At 41.8% G+C, this 18,279-nt stretch overlaps 1 protein-coding gene across 7 annotated transcripts in view; it reads right to left on the reverse strand.

Annotated features, from left to right (window-relative positions):
* Positions 1-18,279, reverse strand: part of LOC128693150 (serine-rich adhesin for platelets-like) — a 299,245-nt gene that overhangs the window by 9,952 nt on the left and 271,014 nt on the right. Inside the window, exon 12 of one of the 7 annotated variants that reach the window (XM_070089375.1) lies at positions 18,228-18,246. The exons of the other annotated variants lie outside the window; for them this stretch is intronic. Coding sequence (XP_069945476.1) covers positions 18,228-18,246 — 19 coding nt within the window. The remainder of the gene's footprint in view (positions 1-18,227; positions 18,247-18,279) is intronic. 7 annotated transcript variants of the gene reach the window in all.

Genomic DNA, 18,279 nt, shown 5'->3' on the forward strand with positions numbered 1-18,279 from the left:
TTATTTCAGTGCCAGGAATGTCTTTCTTGTTTATTCTGGACCCTATTCAGAAATTGGCATCTTTTGAAATTTGTGTGAAATTGGCAAAATTGCTAAATTCTGACCACTTTATTGGATAGTTGAAATTGGTAAATGGATGGTTTCTTGTACTCATTCGATAGAAAAAATGGAGTTCTAGTGAAATAGTTGTGATTTTTGTTGACTAGTATATTGGAATTGGCCGAAAATAGGGCTCAAAGTGGGCAAAATCGCCGATGCATAAACATCGTCGAGACTTCTAACTTTGCGAGAGCATAATTCCGTAAGTTTTTCATCAAATTTCATACTTTTGGTGTCATTATGATCGGGAAAAGATTCTCTATCTTTTCATAAAATATTTTTTTTTTTTAAATTTGGCCGACCCTGAGAACAAGTTTCGGAGAGGGCCTGTCGACCCTCAAAGGATTAAGACCCATTCTATGGTGACCAGGCATCTCAGGCCAATTGTGCCAAATTTGGAGGCAGGAAAAATAAAACGTATATTTACGTTTGGGGCAAGAACGTATATATACATTTGGACCGTTTACGGGTTAAATGCTTATACCTTGTCTTGCCACTTTCAACAACACTGGTATGCCTACTGAGTGTCATGATTGCTTGGCATATACAAGATATAGTAATTAAAAGATCAACACGCAATTCACAAACACAGCTAGCTTCTAGCAGAAAACAGAATCTGGACACATATGAAGTACGAATGCTGGGATGGTAGGGAGTGTCAGGGGATGGTGGGAGGTCTCCCCCGTTGATCTACAACAACAAGGCGGCCGCTTGAGGAAAAGGGAATTTTTTACCCTCCCACAAAGTGAACTGTGTTAAATTAATTTTGAAAAGTGTTGTATAAAATTGTGCCGCAGTTCTTCAATCATGCTATACCCTAATCGTGCCAAATAAACTCGTGTTAAATGCCGGTCTACTGTAATTGAAAACCACTGCATTAATGAAATGCCATAAAGTGAAGTTCTGTAAGGCACGACCCGCCTTTATATAATGTGTGCACGACTCTCTTTGGGTTTAGTGCTTGCTTATTATAATAGAAATAATAATTAATTGTGTGCATGATAAAATTAAATTTACTTTCTGTTCTGGGCAATCACGCTGTCTAAAACAGTATACTGATACAGCTGACTAAATTAAAAATCAGGGTGAAGTGAATGATTACAAAACATGCTGAACAAATAGGAAATTACCTGCAAGTTATTACATATGCACTAAAATTACAACTTTGGCAAGTAATATCATGTAAGCTTGACACTTAAACCTATTGATGTGCATCATGGCACTTGGTCCTAATTATTCATATAAATTATTGGAATATGAAGCAATATTTGAAGGAGTTAATTGCTGTCCTTATAATTTGCATGTTCAAATATGAAAGGCTGGATTTCCACTAAAGTTGCAAATACTGTACATCAAGTAAACTTTCAGCTATTACTTTGTAAGAAAGCATATAAAAAATATACACTCTATCAATTCATTCTCCTAAGTAACCCTTGGTATTCCACTGTATCTCAAGAGAATCGATAAAATGACCAACACTAAAATGTGAATATTAGGATTTTACTGCCATGTTTCTATCACCTCTCTCAGATTATTATTATTATTATTATAATCAAAAAGAAGTGCTAAACCACAAGGGCTATACAGCACTGACCTCTCTCAGAGCTTCTCCATTTTCTGTTTGTGCCTCAAAACATAGCCATGCATTTGTGCAGAAATGTTCAGAATTATTTGTGTTAATGTATAACAGATTAAACTTGATTAGTTTATATTAAATCTTACCTAACCTAAATAGCATATGTATAAAAAGATAAATTAGTCTATGCATATGGGTAAAAAAAAAAAACACTTGCAGTAGGTCAGGTTGATTATATAATGCGATTCGCTTTTATTATAATCAGAGGGAATGCTAAACCCACAGGGTTCATATAGCACATAAGGAATGGGAGGCAATCAGGTTCAGTCTAAGGAATGGAAGAATAAGTTAATCTCCTTGGATCAAGAGACCCTTGTCAGCATTAAGGCACCTCCATTGAGGGGATTTCCTTTCAAAGTTGTAATGTTGAAAGGAAAAAAAAAACATGCAAGTTGATATTAAGAGAACAATACTGCTTTAGTTTAGTGGTTTCATAAGTAGTTTATAATGTAGCAAGAGCTTTAACAGTATATTAGAATTTGTTAGGTTGAGCAGTATCCTCTCTTTCAAAGATAATTTTCACATGCTCCTAAGATGCTGTGATTGAACTTGGGTGCTTGATTTGAATACTTACTGTAGAAATTTATGGATAATTGAACTCTTTAACTGCTGTATTTATTGTAAGTTTGTTAGGTTCCATTCAACTGCAAAATACTAGTATTGCTTTTGAGTATTTATATTGCTAATTATTATTATTATAATCAAAACGAAGTGCTAAACCACCAGGATCTTTTTAAGGCTGAATGACTGATTCTCATAGGCCCATTATCTATAGTAATTATATAATAATTATCAAATAAGGTGGATGGCTTATTATTATAATAATCAAAACTAAGTGCTAAACCCACAAGGGTCATACAGCTGAGGTGGATGGAAAATGGTGTAGGAAACATCCCAGGAAGGGTTGAAAGATTTTAAGTGGTAGGAGATTTAGTATCTAGCAGGCACGTGTAGTTATCCTAGACTGGAATGAGTCGAGACAAGTGGCTTGACGTGCTACTGGATTGTATGCAATATCTATAAAGAGACAAACTGATTAGCAGGATTTTTGTTCTGGAGTGATGTGCAGTGCCTACACTCGAGGGTGGATGGGGATGTTGCAATTTGAAGTATCATTTGAATTGTGATTATTATTTTTTTTTTCAACAAGTCGGCCGTCTCCCACCAAGGCAGGGTGACCCAAAAAGAAAGAAAATCCCCAAAAAGAAAATACTTTCATCATTCAACACTTTCACCTCACTCATACATAATCACTGTTTTTGCAGAGGCACCCAGATAAAACAGTCTAGAAGCACATATAAAGATGTATAACATATCCCTCAAAACTGCCAATATCCCAAACCCCTCCTTTAAGGTGCAGGCATTGTACTTCCCATTTCCAGTACACAAGTCTGGCTATATAAAAATAACTGGTTTCCCTGAATCCCTTCACTAAATATTATCCTTCTCACACTCCAACAGCCCGTCAGGTCCCAAAAACCATTCATCTCTATTCACTCCTATCTAACATGCTCACGCACGCTTGCTGGAAGTCCAAGCCCCTCTCCCACAAAACCTCCTTTACCCTCTCCCAACCTTTTTGAGAATGTCTCCTACCCCACCTTCCTTCCCCTACAGATTTATATGCTCTCCATGTCATTCTACTTTGATCCATTCTCTCTAAATGACCAAACCACCTCAACAACCCCTCTTCAGCCCTCCGACTAATACTTTTATTAACTCCACACCTTCTCCTAATTTCCACACTCCGAATTTTCTGCATAATATTTACACCACACATTGCCCTTAGACAGGACATCTCCACTGCCTCCAACAGCCTCCTCGCCACAGCATTTACAACCCAAGCTTCACACCCATATAAGAGAGTTGGCACCACTATACTTTCATACATTCCCTTCTTTGCCTCCATAGATAACGTTTTTTTTGTCTCCAGATATACCTCAACGCACCACTCGCCTTTTTTCCTTCATCAATTTTATGGTTAGCCTTATCCTTCATAAACCCATCCGCTGACACGTCAACTCCCAAATATCTGCAAACTTTCACTTCTTCCATACTCCCTCTCTCCAATGTGATATCCAATTTTTCTTTATCTAAATCATTTGATACCCTCATCACCTTACTCTTTTCTATATTCACTTTCAACTTTCTACCTTTACACACCCTTATTAATTATTTTTATTATATTTATGAGGGAGCATTGAACCCAATAGGGGTCACACAGTAAAGGAATGGGAGGTATTCCGAGTCAATCCAAAGGAGGCAGCAGGTTCAATTCAGTGGATCAAGAGCCACTTACCATCTTGAATTGTAATGTTCATGCATTTCTGGTAAAACAGTTAGTGAATGAGTGATGGCAAATGTGTTTCCTTCTTTGGGCCACCCTAAGTTTGTGAGAAATGGCCAGGGTTGGAAAAAACTGTGCTAAATCCAAACAGTTAATAGAGTGTTATCTAACTATAAAAATCACAAGATACTTTCTCTCTCATTATCAAAATACAGTGGTACCTCGGGATACAAATTTATTTCGTTCCAGAAGGCTGTTTGAGTGCCTCCACTGAGTGAATTTGTTCCCATAAGGAATAATGTAAATTAATCTGTTTCAGACCCACCAAAAATACATTTACAAAAGCACTTACATAATTGTTCGAGTTTTGAGTTGTTCGTAACCCAAGGTACCACTGTACTTCACAAAATGTCTACTATTTTATTAACTGTAAAAAATGAAGGCAGTGTTTAAGGCATCTGTGGAAAGTTTTTCTATGAAAGACAAAAGGGAGAGCGTACCAGAGTATAGCGGTACCAACACTTTTATATAGGTTTGAAGTATGGGCTTTATACATTGCAATGAGAAGCTTGTAGGCAGTGGAGATATGATGTGAATATTGTGAAGAGAATTTGGAGAGTAGAGATTAGAAGACAGTGTGGAGTTACCGGAAGTATGATTTAGAATGCTGAGGGATTCTTCAGATGGTTTGGGCATTTAGAGAGGATGGAGCAGAATAGGTTGACTATGAGGATATACAATTCTGGGGTGGAAGGAAGGATAGAAGTCATCTCAGGAAAGGTTTGAGAGTAATGAAGGTTTTAAGTGATAGGGGCTTAAACATCGAACAAGTTTGTACAGTGGACCCTCGGTTGTCGGCCAATAACTGAAAACCGAATTAGTATTTCCCATAAGAATTAATGGAAATACAATTAATCCGTTCCAGACAAAAATATTCACAAAAAAAAAAAATAACAATTATGTAAGTATTACATACCTTTATTGAAGGCTAATGCTGACTTTTGGAAGATAGGGAAGAGGAAAGAGGGAGGAGTTAGTGTTTGGAAGGGGAATCCCCCTCCATAAAGGCTTTAGGTAGCAAAGCCTTCTCTGGGGTTACTTCCCTTCTTTGTCTTTTAATGGCACTAGGACCAAATTGAGAGTCACTGGACCCCTGTCTCACAACAAATCTGTCCATAGAGGTCTGTTTCTGGCATCTCTTTAAGATTTCCCTGAAGTGGGACAGGGTTTTGTCACTGAACATGTTGCAGATATGGCTTGTTTCAGCTTGGTCAAGGTGGTGTTTTTCTACAAAAGCTTGCGCTCTAGTCCACATTGCACACACCTCATTAATCTGTCATTTACTGCTACAGTATATTCATTACTTACCTTAAAATATTTGTGATCTTAATGTAGGGCAAGAGGTGAGTAGTAGTTATTTGTAGGAAGTCAGTGTAGGTAGCGGTAGATGTACATAGAGTTTACCTGGAGAGAGCTCCGGGGGTCAACGCTCCCGCGGCCCGGTCTGTGACCAGGCCACCTGGTGGATCAGAGCCTGATCAACCAGGCTGTTACTGCTGGCTGCACACAATCCAATGTATGAGCCACAGCCCGACTAGTCAGGTACCGACTTTAGGTGCTTGTCCAGTGCCTGCTTGAAGACAGCCAGGGGTCTATTGGTAATCCCCCTTATGTATGCTGGGAGGCAGTTGAACAGTCTCGGGCCCCTGACACTTACTTGTCTCTTAACGTGCTAGTGACACCCCTGCTTTTCATTGGGGGGATGTTGCATCGTCTGCCGAGTCTTTTGCTTTCGTTGTGAGTGATTTTCGTGTGCAAGTTCGGTACTAGTCCCTCTAGGATTTTCCAGGTGCATATAATCATGTATCTCCCGCCTGCATTCCAGGGAGTACAGGTTCAGGAACTTCAAGTGCTCCCAGTAATTGGGGTGTTTTATCTCCGTTATGCACGCCGTCAAGGTTCTCTGTACATTTTCTAGGTCAGCAATTTCACCTGCCTTGAAAGGTGCTGTTAGTGTGCAGCAATATTCCAGCCTACATAGAACAAGCAACCTGAGGAGTGTCATCATGGGCTTGGCATCCCTAGTTTTGAAGGTTCTCATTATTCATCCTGTCATTTTTCTAGCAGATGCGATTGATACAATGTTATGGTCCTTGAAGGTGAGATCCTCCGACATGATCACTCCCAGGTCTTTGACGTTGGGTTTTCACTCTATTTTGTGGCCGGAATTTGTTTTGTACTCTGATGAAGTTTTAATTTCCTCATGTTTACCATATCGGAGTAATTGAAATTTCTCATCGTTGAACTTCATATTGTTTTCTGCAGCCCATTGAAAGATTTGGTTGACGTCCGCCTGGAGCCTTGCAGTGTCTGCAATGGAAGACATTGTCATGCAGATTCGGGGGTCATCTGCAAAGGAAGACACGGTGCTGTGGTTGACATCCTTGTCTATGTCAGATATGAGGATGAGAAACAAGATGGGAGTGAGTACTGTGCCTTGTGGAACAGAGCTTTTCACTGTAGCTGCCTCGGACTTTACTCTGTTGACGACTACTCTCTGTGTTCTGTTAGTGAGGAAATTATAGATCCATCGACCGACTTTTCCTGTTATTCCTTTAGCACGCATTTTGTGCGCCATGGTCACACTTGTCGAAGGCTTTTGCAAAGTCTGTATATATTACATATGCATTCTTTTTGTCTTCTAGTGCATCTAGGACCTTGTCGTAGTGATCCAGTAGTTGAGACAGACAGGAGCGACCTGGTCTAAACCCATGTTGCCCTGGGTTGTGTAACTGATGGGTATGTAGATGGGTGGTGATCTTGCTTCTTAGGACCCTTTCAGAGATTTTTATGATATGGGATGTTAGTGCTATTGGTCTGTAGTTCTTCGCTATTGCTTTACTGCCCCCTCTGTAGAGTGGGGCTATGTCTGTTGTTTTTAGTAACTGTGGGACGACCCCCGTGTCCATGCTCCCTCTCCATAGGATGGTGAAAGCTTGTGATAGGGACTTCTTGCAGTTCTTCATGAACACGGAGTTCCATGAGTCTGGCCCTGGGGCAGAGTGCATGGGCATGTAATTTATCGCCTCTTCGAAGTCATTTGGCATCAGGATAACATCAGATAGGCTTGTGTTAACCAAATTCTATGGCTCTCATAAAAAATTCATTTTGATCCTCGACTCTGTCTGGTTAGCAGCTTGCTAAAAACTGAGTCATATTGGGACTTGAGTAGTTCACTCATTTCCTTGCTGTCACCTGTGTAGGACCCATCTTGTTTAACCCTTTGAAGGTTTTGGCCTTACTAGTACGGCTTACGACCCAGGGTTTTTGACGTACTAGTACGCCTAAATTCTAGCGCCCTCAAATCTAGTGGGAGAAAGCTGGTAGGCCTACATATGAAAGAATGGGTCTATGTGGTCAGTGTGCACAGTATAAAAAAAATCCTGCAGCACACAGTGCATAATGAGAAAAAAAAAACTGACCATTTTTTTTGGAATAAAACAGCGACTTTGCACTGTATTTTCGTATGGTATTTATTGTTGTATTCTAGTTTTCTTGGTCTCATTTTATTGAATGGAAGACATATTACAGAAATTGAGATGATTTTGACTGGTTTTACAATGAAAAGTACCTTGAAATTGAGCTCAAAGTAGCAGAAATGTTCAATTTTTACCAAAGTTCAAAAGTAAACAAATCCTGTCAAGCGTCCAATACACGTCAACTGGCGAGTCTAATATTCTTTTGCAAGTACGCAAAAATTATTTATACCATTTTTTACACTAATGCAGTAGTCTGCATAACAGTAAATCTTCTATTTTTTTGTGAGAATAAAAATTCAAAGTGGAAAGCAAAAGAATGTAAAAGGGGCCTTGAGACATGACTAATGAACAGAGGAAATTTCATTTTAGTGCCAGGAATGTCTTTCTTGTTTATTCTGGACCCTATTCGGAAATTGGCATCTTTTGAAATTTGTGCGAAATTGGCAAAATTGCTAAATTCTGACCACTGTACTGGATAGTTGAAATTGGTAAATGGGTGGTTTCTTGCGCTCATTCGATAGAAAAAATGGAGTTCTAGCGAAATATTCATGTTTTTTTTATCAACTAGTACAGTGGAATTGGCTGAAAATGGGGCTCAAAGTGGGCAAATTTCATACTTTTGGTGTCATGATTGGGAAAAGATTCTATCTTTTCATAAGAAAAAAATATTTTTTTTTTTTAAATTTCGCCGACCCTGAGAACAAGTCTCGGAGAGTGCCTGTCAACCCTCAAAGGGTTAAGTAGGGGCCCAATACTGGTTGTTGTTCTCGACTTTGATTTGGCATAAGAAAAGAAATACTTTGGGTTTCTTTCGATTTCATTTATGGCTTTTAGTTCTTCCCTAGGATTCCTGACTCCTATAAGATTCCTTTAGCTTAAGTTCAATGTTTGCTATTTCTCTGACCAGCGACTCCCTACGCATTTCAGATATATTGGCCTCTTTTAGCTGCTCTGTTATTCTTTTCCATTGCCTGTAAAGGGATTATTATTATTATAATCAAAAAGAAGCGCTAAGCCACAAGGGCTATACAGCGCTGCAGGGTAGGGAAGGAAGCGAGGGTGTTGGATGGCAGAAGGGAGGAGGGATGATCAGTAGGTTACAGAAAACAGTGGGGCAGGGGATAGTACGCGGGTAGAGGGTAGCAAGAGATTGAAGTAGAAAGGGCTGAAGGTATCAGAATTTGTGAAGTAAGTCAGTTGTTGTCAAAAAGTCAATGAGAGAGTCCGGATGAAAGGTGCGTCCATCAGCGAGAAGGGAAGGTAAAGAGAGAGCAGCAGAGCGAAGACGACGACGGAGGTAAATTCTGCGTGCTCGTTGATAAAGTGGGCAGTCCAACAGAATGTGGCTGACTGATAATGGAACTTGGCAATTCTCACAGAGAGGAGCAGGGCGCCTCTCCATGAGATATCCATGAGTAAGTATGGCCAATGTGAAGACGGGAGAGAGTAGTCTCCCAACCTCGACACTGGTGATAAGAAGACGGCCAGTAACCTATACTCGGTTTAATAGATTGAAGTTTGTTGCCGAGCATAGTAGACCAATGTTGTTGCCAACGGGTGTGAAGTTGGGAAGATATTGCAGCAAAATAGTCCGTAAATGGAATACCTCTACATGAAACTGGTAGGTCATATACTGCTGACCGCGCAGCAGTGTCTGCCTGTTCATTGCCCTGTACGTCAACATGACCAGGGACCCAACAAAAAACAATATCTTTATGCTTGGTAAAGATGCGGTGTAGCCAAAGTTGGATACGGAGGACTAAGAGGTGAGGTGTATCAAATTTCTGTATAGCCTGTAAAGCACTAAGGGAGTCTGAGACAACCACAAATGATGACACAGGCATAGATGCAATACGGATAAGTGCTGTAAGGATGGCATACAATTCAGCAGTAAAAATACTAGCCAAAGATAGTAAATGCCCTTGTACGACACTGTCCGGAAACACTGCTGCGAATCCTACGCCGTCAGAAGACTTAGAGCCATCTGTGTACACAGCAATGGCATGAGAATGAGAGTGAAAGTGGTCAAGAAAAAGAGAGCGGGAAGCGACCATAGACAGTTAGGCTTTCGAGCAAGGGAGAGAGAAAGAACAGACTCGAACAGCTGGAACTTCCCAGGGGGGTAGGGAAAAGTGAGATGTTACATGAACATAGAAAGGTGGTAATTGAAGAGAAGACAAGAGCGAATGAAGGCAAAGAGAGAAGGGACGGAGTAAACAGGGGCAGCGAACAAATAAAGAATGTCTACTAATATCAGTGACCATTCTATAAATGGAAGGATTGCGGAAATCAAGAGAGCGTACATAGTAGCGAAGGCAATGGGCATCACGGCGATAGGATAAGAATGGAACGTTCGCTTCTGCATAGAGGCTCTCGACAGGGGAAGAGCGAAAAGCACCAAGGCATAAACGTAATCCTTGGTGATGAATGGGGTTAAGGCTAGAGAGAGTAGCAGGAGATGCCGCTGAATAGATCTGGTCACCATAATCAAGTTTCGATAAAATGAGGGTGGAATGTAGGCGAAGGAGGGTTCGACGATCAGCTCCCCATAAAAGATGAGCAAGGGTTTTAAGAAGGTTCATCCGGCTGTGACAAGTTGCCTTCAGAGAGGTAATGTGAGGTTTCCAGGATAACCTACGGTCAAAGAGGAGGCCCAGAAACTTGACTGTATCACGTTCAGGGATACGGGAGCCATAGAGGTACAAAGGATGATCGGAGATGACAGAGCGTCTAGTGAAAGTAATTTGGTGGGTTTTAGTGCTGGAAAATTTAAACCCATGTGTGGTGGCCCAATTGGAAACACGGTCGACTGCATGCTGGAGAGAAACTGTAATGAGGTGACAGTCAGCGCCTGCACAGGCAATAGCAAAGTCATCAACATAGAGTGATGACCAAATATTTGATGGAAGACTAGAGGCCAAATCATTAATAGCAAGGAGAAAAAGTGTTGTGCTCAGAACACATCCCTGGGGGACACCTTCAGCTTGGATAAAGTCCGGGGAGAGCACATTATTAACCCGAACACGGAAATGCCTGTCAGTTAAAAAGTTCTTAAGGAAGGATGGTAGATTGCCTCGAAGGCCTAAGGAGTGGGCTTGGGCTAAAATATTATACCTCCAAGTTGTGTCATATGCCTTCTCAAGGTCAAAAAATATGGCAATAACTGAGTGGTTATTCGCAAAGGCATTACGAACATACGTATCCAAGCGTAGTAAGGGGTCTATGGTAGAACGTCCCTTACGAAAGCCATATTGACGAGTGGAGAGACTGTTGTGTGTCTCTAAATACCACACTAAACGTCTATTTACTAGGCGTTCCATCACTTTGCAAATTGCACTGGTAAGAGCAATGGGACGATAGTGGGAGGCTTCATGTCCCGTAGTGCCTGGTTTGCAGAAAGGGAGAACAATGGCGGATTTCCACAGCTATGGAAGAACTCCTTGTGACCAAATAAGATTGTAAAGGTGTAATAGGACTGCAAGGGCTGACTGATGTAAATATTGTAGCATACGAATATGAATGTCGTCGGGCCCAGCTGCCGATGATCGGCAAGCTGAGAGTGTTGCCTCCAGTTCTTGAAGTGTAAAAGGCACATTATACTGTTCTTCTCTGAGAGAAGAAAAGTCCAAGGGTGCTAACTCTCTGGCAGACTTTGAGGTAAGAAATGAGGGGCATAGATGGAGTCCCTGAGAAATACAGACCAGATGATTGCCAATTTCATTGGCAACATCTAGTGGGTTTGCTATATCAACACCGGCAACCCGCAGAACAGGAGCCGGGTCAGGAGAATATTTACCACTCAGTTTTCGTACTTTTTTCCAGACTGCACTCATAGAGGAAGCACAGGTGATGGTGGAGACATAATCTTGCCAGCAAGTGCATTTAGCGTCACGGATGACACGGTGAGCGATCGCACGCTTCTGCTTAAAATCAAGAAGTCTCTCTGTGGTTCTATTGTACCGGTACCTGCCCCATGCAGGGCGTTTCAAACGTACTGCACGAGCACAAGCAGGAGACCACCAAGGCACGCATTTCTGAGAATGCCTGCCCGAAGTTTGGGGTATACAATTAGAAGCTGCGGTTAAAACGGAGGACGAGAAGAGGTGTAAAAGCTCATCGATGGAGGACGAAGAAGGAACCTCTCTAAAAACAGTTAGGTGTGAGTAAAGGTTCCAATTTGCCTGATCAAATTGCCAGCGTGGGATGCGAAGAGGTGGTGAATATGAAGGGGAAGTAAGAATGATTGAGAAATGATCGCTGTCATGTAAGTCTGGGAGAACAGACCAAGTGAAGTCTAATGCGGCGGAGGAAGAGCAGACTGAGAGATCGATGCAAGAGAGAGTGTGAGTCCGAGCATCAAAATGGGTGTGAGTACCTGTATTTAAAACATGGAGGGGGTGGGTGGCAAGAAAAGCCTCTAACTGAATGCCACGGGAATCACAGTGGGACCCCCCCAGAGGAAATGGTGTGCATTAAAATCGCCAAGTAACAGAATCGGTGGTGGTAATGACGAAACAAGAAAGGCAATATCCGGAATAGATAATGCCTGAGAAGGAGAGAGATATAAAGAACAGAGCATATACCACCTATGCAAGTGGATACGGGCTGCTGTGTAATGCAGCGAAGTACGAACAAATAGCTGATGGTACGGAATATCAGTGCGTAGAAGAAGGGCACTTTCATTAAAGGTCTCATCAGGAAAAGGATCTGAAGAATACAATAAATTATAGCCTGAGATGGGAGAGATAACAGCAGAGTGTAATTTTGGTTCCTGTAAGCAAACACCAACAGGGGAAAACTTGGAGAGTAACATCTGAAGCTCACCCCGATTACCCCTGAGGCTGCGTATATTCCACTGTAAATAGGCCATGATTGGCAATGATAAAGATACCTGAAATCCGCAGGTAAGGGTTCCTACGGACTAGAGGGGTTAGAAAAGTCCACATGCGGAGGCAGTGGAAAACGTTCAAGCAGCGAAGGAATGGTGCGCTGTGAAGAAAGCAGTTGCGCAGATGGAGCAAAGGAGAGAGAAGGAACGGAGGGTGGATCAGTGTCCATTGATGGTTTGGTCTCTGCAATATATTCAGAGATTGCTTCAAGTGTTTCGGAATTCAGAGACGTCGTATGGGAGACAATATTGGAAATGGTAGGGGGAGGATGAGTAAAGATTGGAACTGTAATGGACTGTACCAAGGTAGGGGGGGGGGCAAAAGGGTGAGGGAACTGGAGAAGCGTGGAAGGGGACAGAAGAGGCAGAAACCTGGGAGGTGGCAGAAGAGGAAGAAACTTGGGAGGGAACAGGGGAGGAAGGCACAGTATGAGAAGGGTGAACCTCTACACTTGTAACAGAGCCAGTGAGAGGGAAAGAACCAGGTACAGAGACAGGGAAGGTAAAATGAGGAGGTGGAAGATGGGTAGGAGGTGTTAACAGACCTTTTTTTGACTTTTGAGAAGTAGAGGGACGATTAGGAGGAGGTGTCATATGAGATCTCGTCCCTACTGAGGCTTGTGAGGGAGAACACGAAGAAGCGAGATCAGACTGAGGCATTGAAGTAGGGACGTCTGAGCCTAGGACAGCAAAAGAATTAGATACAGGAGTGACTATGGAAGAGGTAACCACAGAGGTGGTTGCAGAGGATGGGATCCGAGAAGTGGGGGGACGTTTTGAAACACGGGAATAAGAAACATGAGGTAGTCTCCCTTGGAGGCGGAGATGAGAAACTGCCATGGCATAAGGGAGACCTTCTGCCTCTTTGAGGTAACGGATTTCCCGCTCGTTTAAGTAGACTTGACAACGGCGAGAGTACGAAGGGTGAGCCTCATGACAATTAAGGCAAGAGGGAGGTCGATTGCAAGACATATTAGAATGGTCATCGGCACCACAGACTGGGCATTCGGCGATAGATCTGCAATATTTCGCAGGATGGCCAAATCGCCAGCAATTTCTACACTGTTGCGGTGTAGGGATCACCTTTCGAACTTGTAACCGATGTCCTGCTACATAAACTGAGGATGGGAGTTCACGGCTGTCAAAAGTTAAACAAGCCACATTGCTAGGGTATCGTCTCCGCCCGCGGGCAGGAAGAACATAAGTGTCTACCTTGAGGATTGGGAGATCTTGGAGTTCCAGCTGTTCAAGAATGTCAGTGCCACATGTCTGGAAATTTTGTTGAGCTATGGTATGGGGCAGAATGAATGATGTTTTTCAGTAGTGACAGGAACAGTATCGATATGGGAAAGACGAGAAAGCTCATGAGCCTGGGTAGCATTCTGTACGGTGATGATGCGTGTACCGCTCTTAAGAGCATGAAAAGAAATATCTTTACCAACATGGCGTAGGAGTGCCTTGCCAATACTGTGGTCAGAAAGATAGGCAGTAGAGGAAGTCGGTCGTAAAGTGAAGAATTTAGTCCATTGTGCAGTCTAAAACTGAGCGTGGAAAGGTAGTGAAGGACGTGTCGATCTTTTCTGAGAAGAACGAGAAGGTGGAGAAGTATCATCAGCAGGTAATTGTCGTTGGCGTTTAGGCATGGGACCAGAGTTGGTCCGACGTGGAACGGGCCGGCGATTCGAAAAGTGCCGCACTGTAGAGGGAGAGGCCGGAAGCATAGTCAGAGGAGAGCGAAGGTCAGATAAATCGAAGGAGTCAGTCGAGGCCTCATTACCTGAAGCGGGTGAGGAAACAGCACCGGCAAGAGGTACTGAGGCACGAGGAGTGTCCGAAGAGTGGTCCAAAGATGAGGCGGGGTCAGAATGGGGTGCGGTATCAAGAAGGGGCCCGGGGGTAGCAGGTTCATGGACTAGGGCTGCCATGGTTAGGTTACTTCTTTCTTTTTGTTTTTAAGAAAAAAAAAAAGAAAGAAGAAAATAAAAATAAAAAAAAGAATAAAAAAAGGGGGGACTGGGGAGGGATAGTTCCTAGGAGGAATGAAAGGGCCAGTAGCGCAGATGCAGCATGGAACCTGTGCCATACCCTACCCATCATGCCAGTAAACCGGCAATCCGGGATAGCAACCTCACATCTGCCGAGCTACCTCGGTGGACAAAAGAGAGGGCGGCCGGAAATCCGCCACAAAGCATACCTCCTTCGGCCACCACCCCCGGAATCCGAAAGGTGGCTTCCAGAGATACACCCGTCGCCCGAGAGACACCGAAAGCCACCCTCTGGGATACCGGAGAGGGATCGGGACATCCCCAGGCAATCCAGATTCCACGGCAAACTACGCCACAGCCAAGAACCTCAACGGAATGGGATGGACCCCGGTACCCTTCCCCCTACCTAGGAACTAGCGTGCCTGTGGGAAAAAAAAAAAAATCCCAAGGCCAAAAAGGAAGGGCAAAAGGGAGGGGTGGGGAGGAGGAGGAGGAAAGGAAAAAGGAGAGGATGGGATAGGGAACGGGGGATTGGGGGGTAATTAGGTTCGGTCTGAGGAAGGAGACCGACAGGTCTAATTCCTCAGACCAAGAGCCTCTTCACCACGCCAAGGAGCCCCCCCTTGAAGAGGATCATATATAATAAACATTGTATGTTTATATGCTATTTAATGTGTTTCTTGTATAATTCTGAAGAAGATATAATAGATGGATTAATGAAAATATCTATATTAATGTAAAATAAGACATTTAATGTACCCGTGATTATTATTAAATATACATCGCATATAAACATTGTATGTTTTTATATACTATGTAACGTGTTTCTTTGGGCTCAAGGTTGCTTATTTTGCAGTTGCACTCAATCAATAACCACAAAAAACAATGGATTTTAGCAAAATGTTTGGATGAATGAGCAGAAGCTTCCTCACTCGCCCAGAGACAAAGCCAAACTGACTGGCAAGCGGCCCAAGCCAGCGGATGGACGCCTCCCAAACGGCCGATAACTGGGCGCCGAAAAATTGGCTGATACCCGAGTTGGCCGATAACTGAGCCAGCCAATAACCGGGGGTCCACTGTACAAGCATATTAGATCTAAGTGAGTTGAGTTAAAGGGTTTTCATGGCTTGCTTGACATGTTGTTTAACAAAGTATGTAACATTTATGAAGTGTGGTTCAGGTAAAGTGGACTTTAGTCCTGGAAGTGGGAAGGACATTGCCTGCACTCTAAAGGAGGGGTGAGAATGTTGCAGTTCAGCGGGTCGTTTGAGCCATGATGTCAGCACACTTCTGGCAATTATCATATTTAGGGGTAAGTGCTAAACCCATAGAGTCATATACTGCCTAGGGGAATGGGAAGCAATCAGGTTCAATGCAAGGAAGAGGACAGGTCAAGTCTTTGCGTCAAAAGACCATCAGAGAGAGGATATTTCTGGGAAGACAGCAATTGAATGAATGATGGTGAATATTTTTCCTACCTTGGGGGAAATGACCTGCATGTTAAAAAAAATGTAAATGCAAATTTACTGCATATGTGCAAATTTAGTGTAAATAGTCTTAAGTCTTTTATTTGTAAGTTTCTTTGTGAAAATGGAGGTCAGCTATCACTAATCTAGCAATTAGTAATCCAGTTCCATCAGTAATCTGGCACGAATTTCAGCTAGCATAATTTCAAATTTCTGGGGTCACCACACCAACTTGCCGCTACTGTTTGGTGGTGCTACTTGCTGCATAAGTCATTCCAGTTTCTTTTTCTCCATTTATCGTTACAACCTACTCACTTTTAGCCCTACCTATGGTTCCAATGAATAAATGAAATGCTTCTCGTTTTGTAAAGCACATACACCATACATTGTTCATAAAAGAGAAAGTGGCTTTGAAGCCACTGTCAGTCGCCATGAGCTCAGCTCAACTCAGATAAGCTGTGACCAGTAAATTTGGGCCTACATATTAGAGAATAGGTCTGTGTGGTAAGTGTGCACTATATAAAAAAAAAATCCTGCAGAACGCAGTGCATAATGAGAAAAAATGCAACCTTCAGATGTAAAACGCTGAATTTGCGGTGTATTTTCGTATGGTTTGTATGGTTGTATTCTCATTTTCTGGTCTCGTTTGATAGAATGGAAGATATATTACAGAAATAGATATTTGATTAATTTCAGGACAGAAAGTACCTTGAAATTGAGCTCAAATAGTGGAAATGTTCAATTTTTGCCAATGTTCAAGAGTAAACAAATGACATTGTCGTCCAGTACGTGTCTAACTAGCCGGTTTAATACAGTCACGAATGGGTTGACATTATTTATACAATTATTACAATAATGCAGTAGTCTGCATAACAGTAAATCTTCTATTTTTTGTGTGAATAAAAATTCAAAATGGGAAGCAAGTGTAATATAAGAGGGGCCTGAAGACGTGACTAATGAATAGAGAAAATGTTATTTTAGTGTCAGGAATGTCTGCTTTGTTTATTCTGGACCCTATTTTGAAACTGGCATCTCTTAAAATTTGTGTGAAATTAGACAATTTACTGATTTTTGACCACTTCATTGGGCAGCTGAAATAAGTAAATGGGTGTTTTTTTTTTTTCTTCAATTGACAGAACAGAAGGAATACTAGCGAAATAACTACAGGTTTGGTAGACTGGAACAATGGAATGGGCCAAAAATAGGGCGTAAAGTGGGAGAAATCCCCAATGCACAAATAGCACTGTTGGCTTAAATGTATTCTAACCTAACCGCTCTGCAATCCGGCACGCTACAGGTCCTGATGATGCCAGATTAGTGATGGTCAACCAGTACTTACTCATTTTTCAAGTAAATTATGATCACATAATGATAAAAACCTGAAAGATCACTTCCATGTTGACAAATTTCAGTAACTTGTTAAATTATACAGTATATATGCAAAATGATAAATCTGATAGATTTACCCTTGATTCAAATAAATGTGACAACAGATATCATGCAAGCGTGCATGAGCGTGTTAGATAGGAGTGAATGGAGACGAATGATACTTGGGACCTGACGATCTGTTGGAGTGTGAGCAGGGTAATATTTAGTGAAGGGATTCAGGGAAACCGGTTATTTTCATATAGTCGGACTTGAGTCCTGGAAATGGGAAGTACAATGCCTGCACTTTAAAGGAGGGGTTTGGGATATTGGCAGTTTGAAGGGATATGTTGTGTATCTTTATACGTATATGCTTCTAAACTGTTGTATTCTGAGCACCTCTGCAAAAACAGTGATAATGTGTGAGTGTGATGAAAGTGTTGAATGATGATGAAAGTATTTTCTTTTTGGGGATTTTATTTCTTTTTTGGGTCACCCTGCCTCGGTGGGAGACGGCAGACTTGTTGAAAAAAAAAAAAAAAGACATCAAAGTCATGGGAAATGAAATGAAGATCTCACAAATCAAACACAAGTCTTCAATGTGCCTTTGAAACTAAACACAGATCTTCAATGGACCTTAGAAACCAAACAAAACAAATCAATGCACTTTTGAAATTAAAACTAAGCACAAATCTTTGGTATATCACTGAAATTCAACACAAGTTTTTAATATATCAATGAAATTAATTAAAAGTTTTCAACATACTTTGAAAGATAAACACATCTTCAATGTGCCTTTAAAACAAGGTCACAAAATTGGTCATTTGATCCTTTCTATCTCAAAGCTACATTTTAAAATAAACATTCTGATTATTCTTAATGCACACAACAATACTAAAGCCAGTGAGACAGTCATAATGACACATGCAGATGTTAGCCTTGCATTACATGAAAATTCATACCATTGTGCCTGGCCGAACCCTGTGACAAAACACACAGGAAAGTTGATTAGTA

Source organism: Cherax quadricarinatus, chromosome 28 (assembly GCF_038502225.1).
Source record: "Cherax quadricarinatus isolate ZL_2023a chromosome 28, ASM3850222v1, whole genome shotgun sequence".
NCBI classification, from domain to species: Eukaryota; Metazoa; Arthropoda; class Malacostraca; order Decapoda; family Parastacidae; genus Cherax; species Cherax quadricarinatus.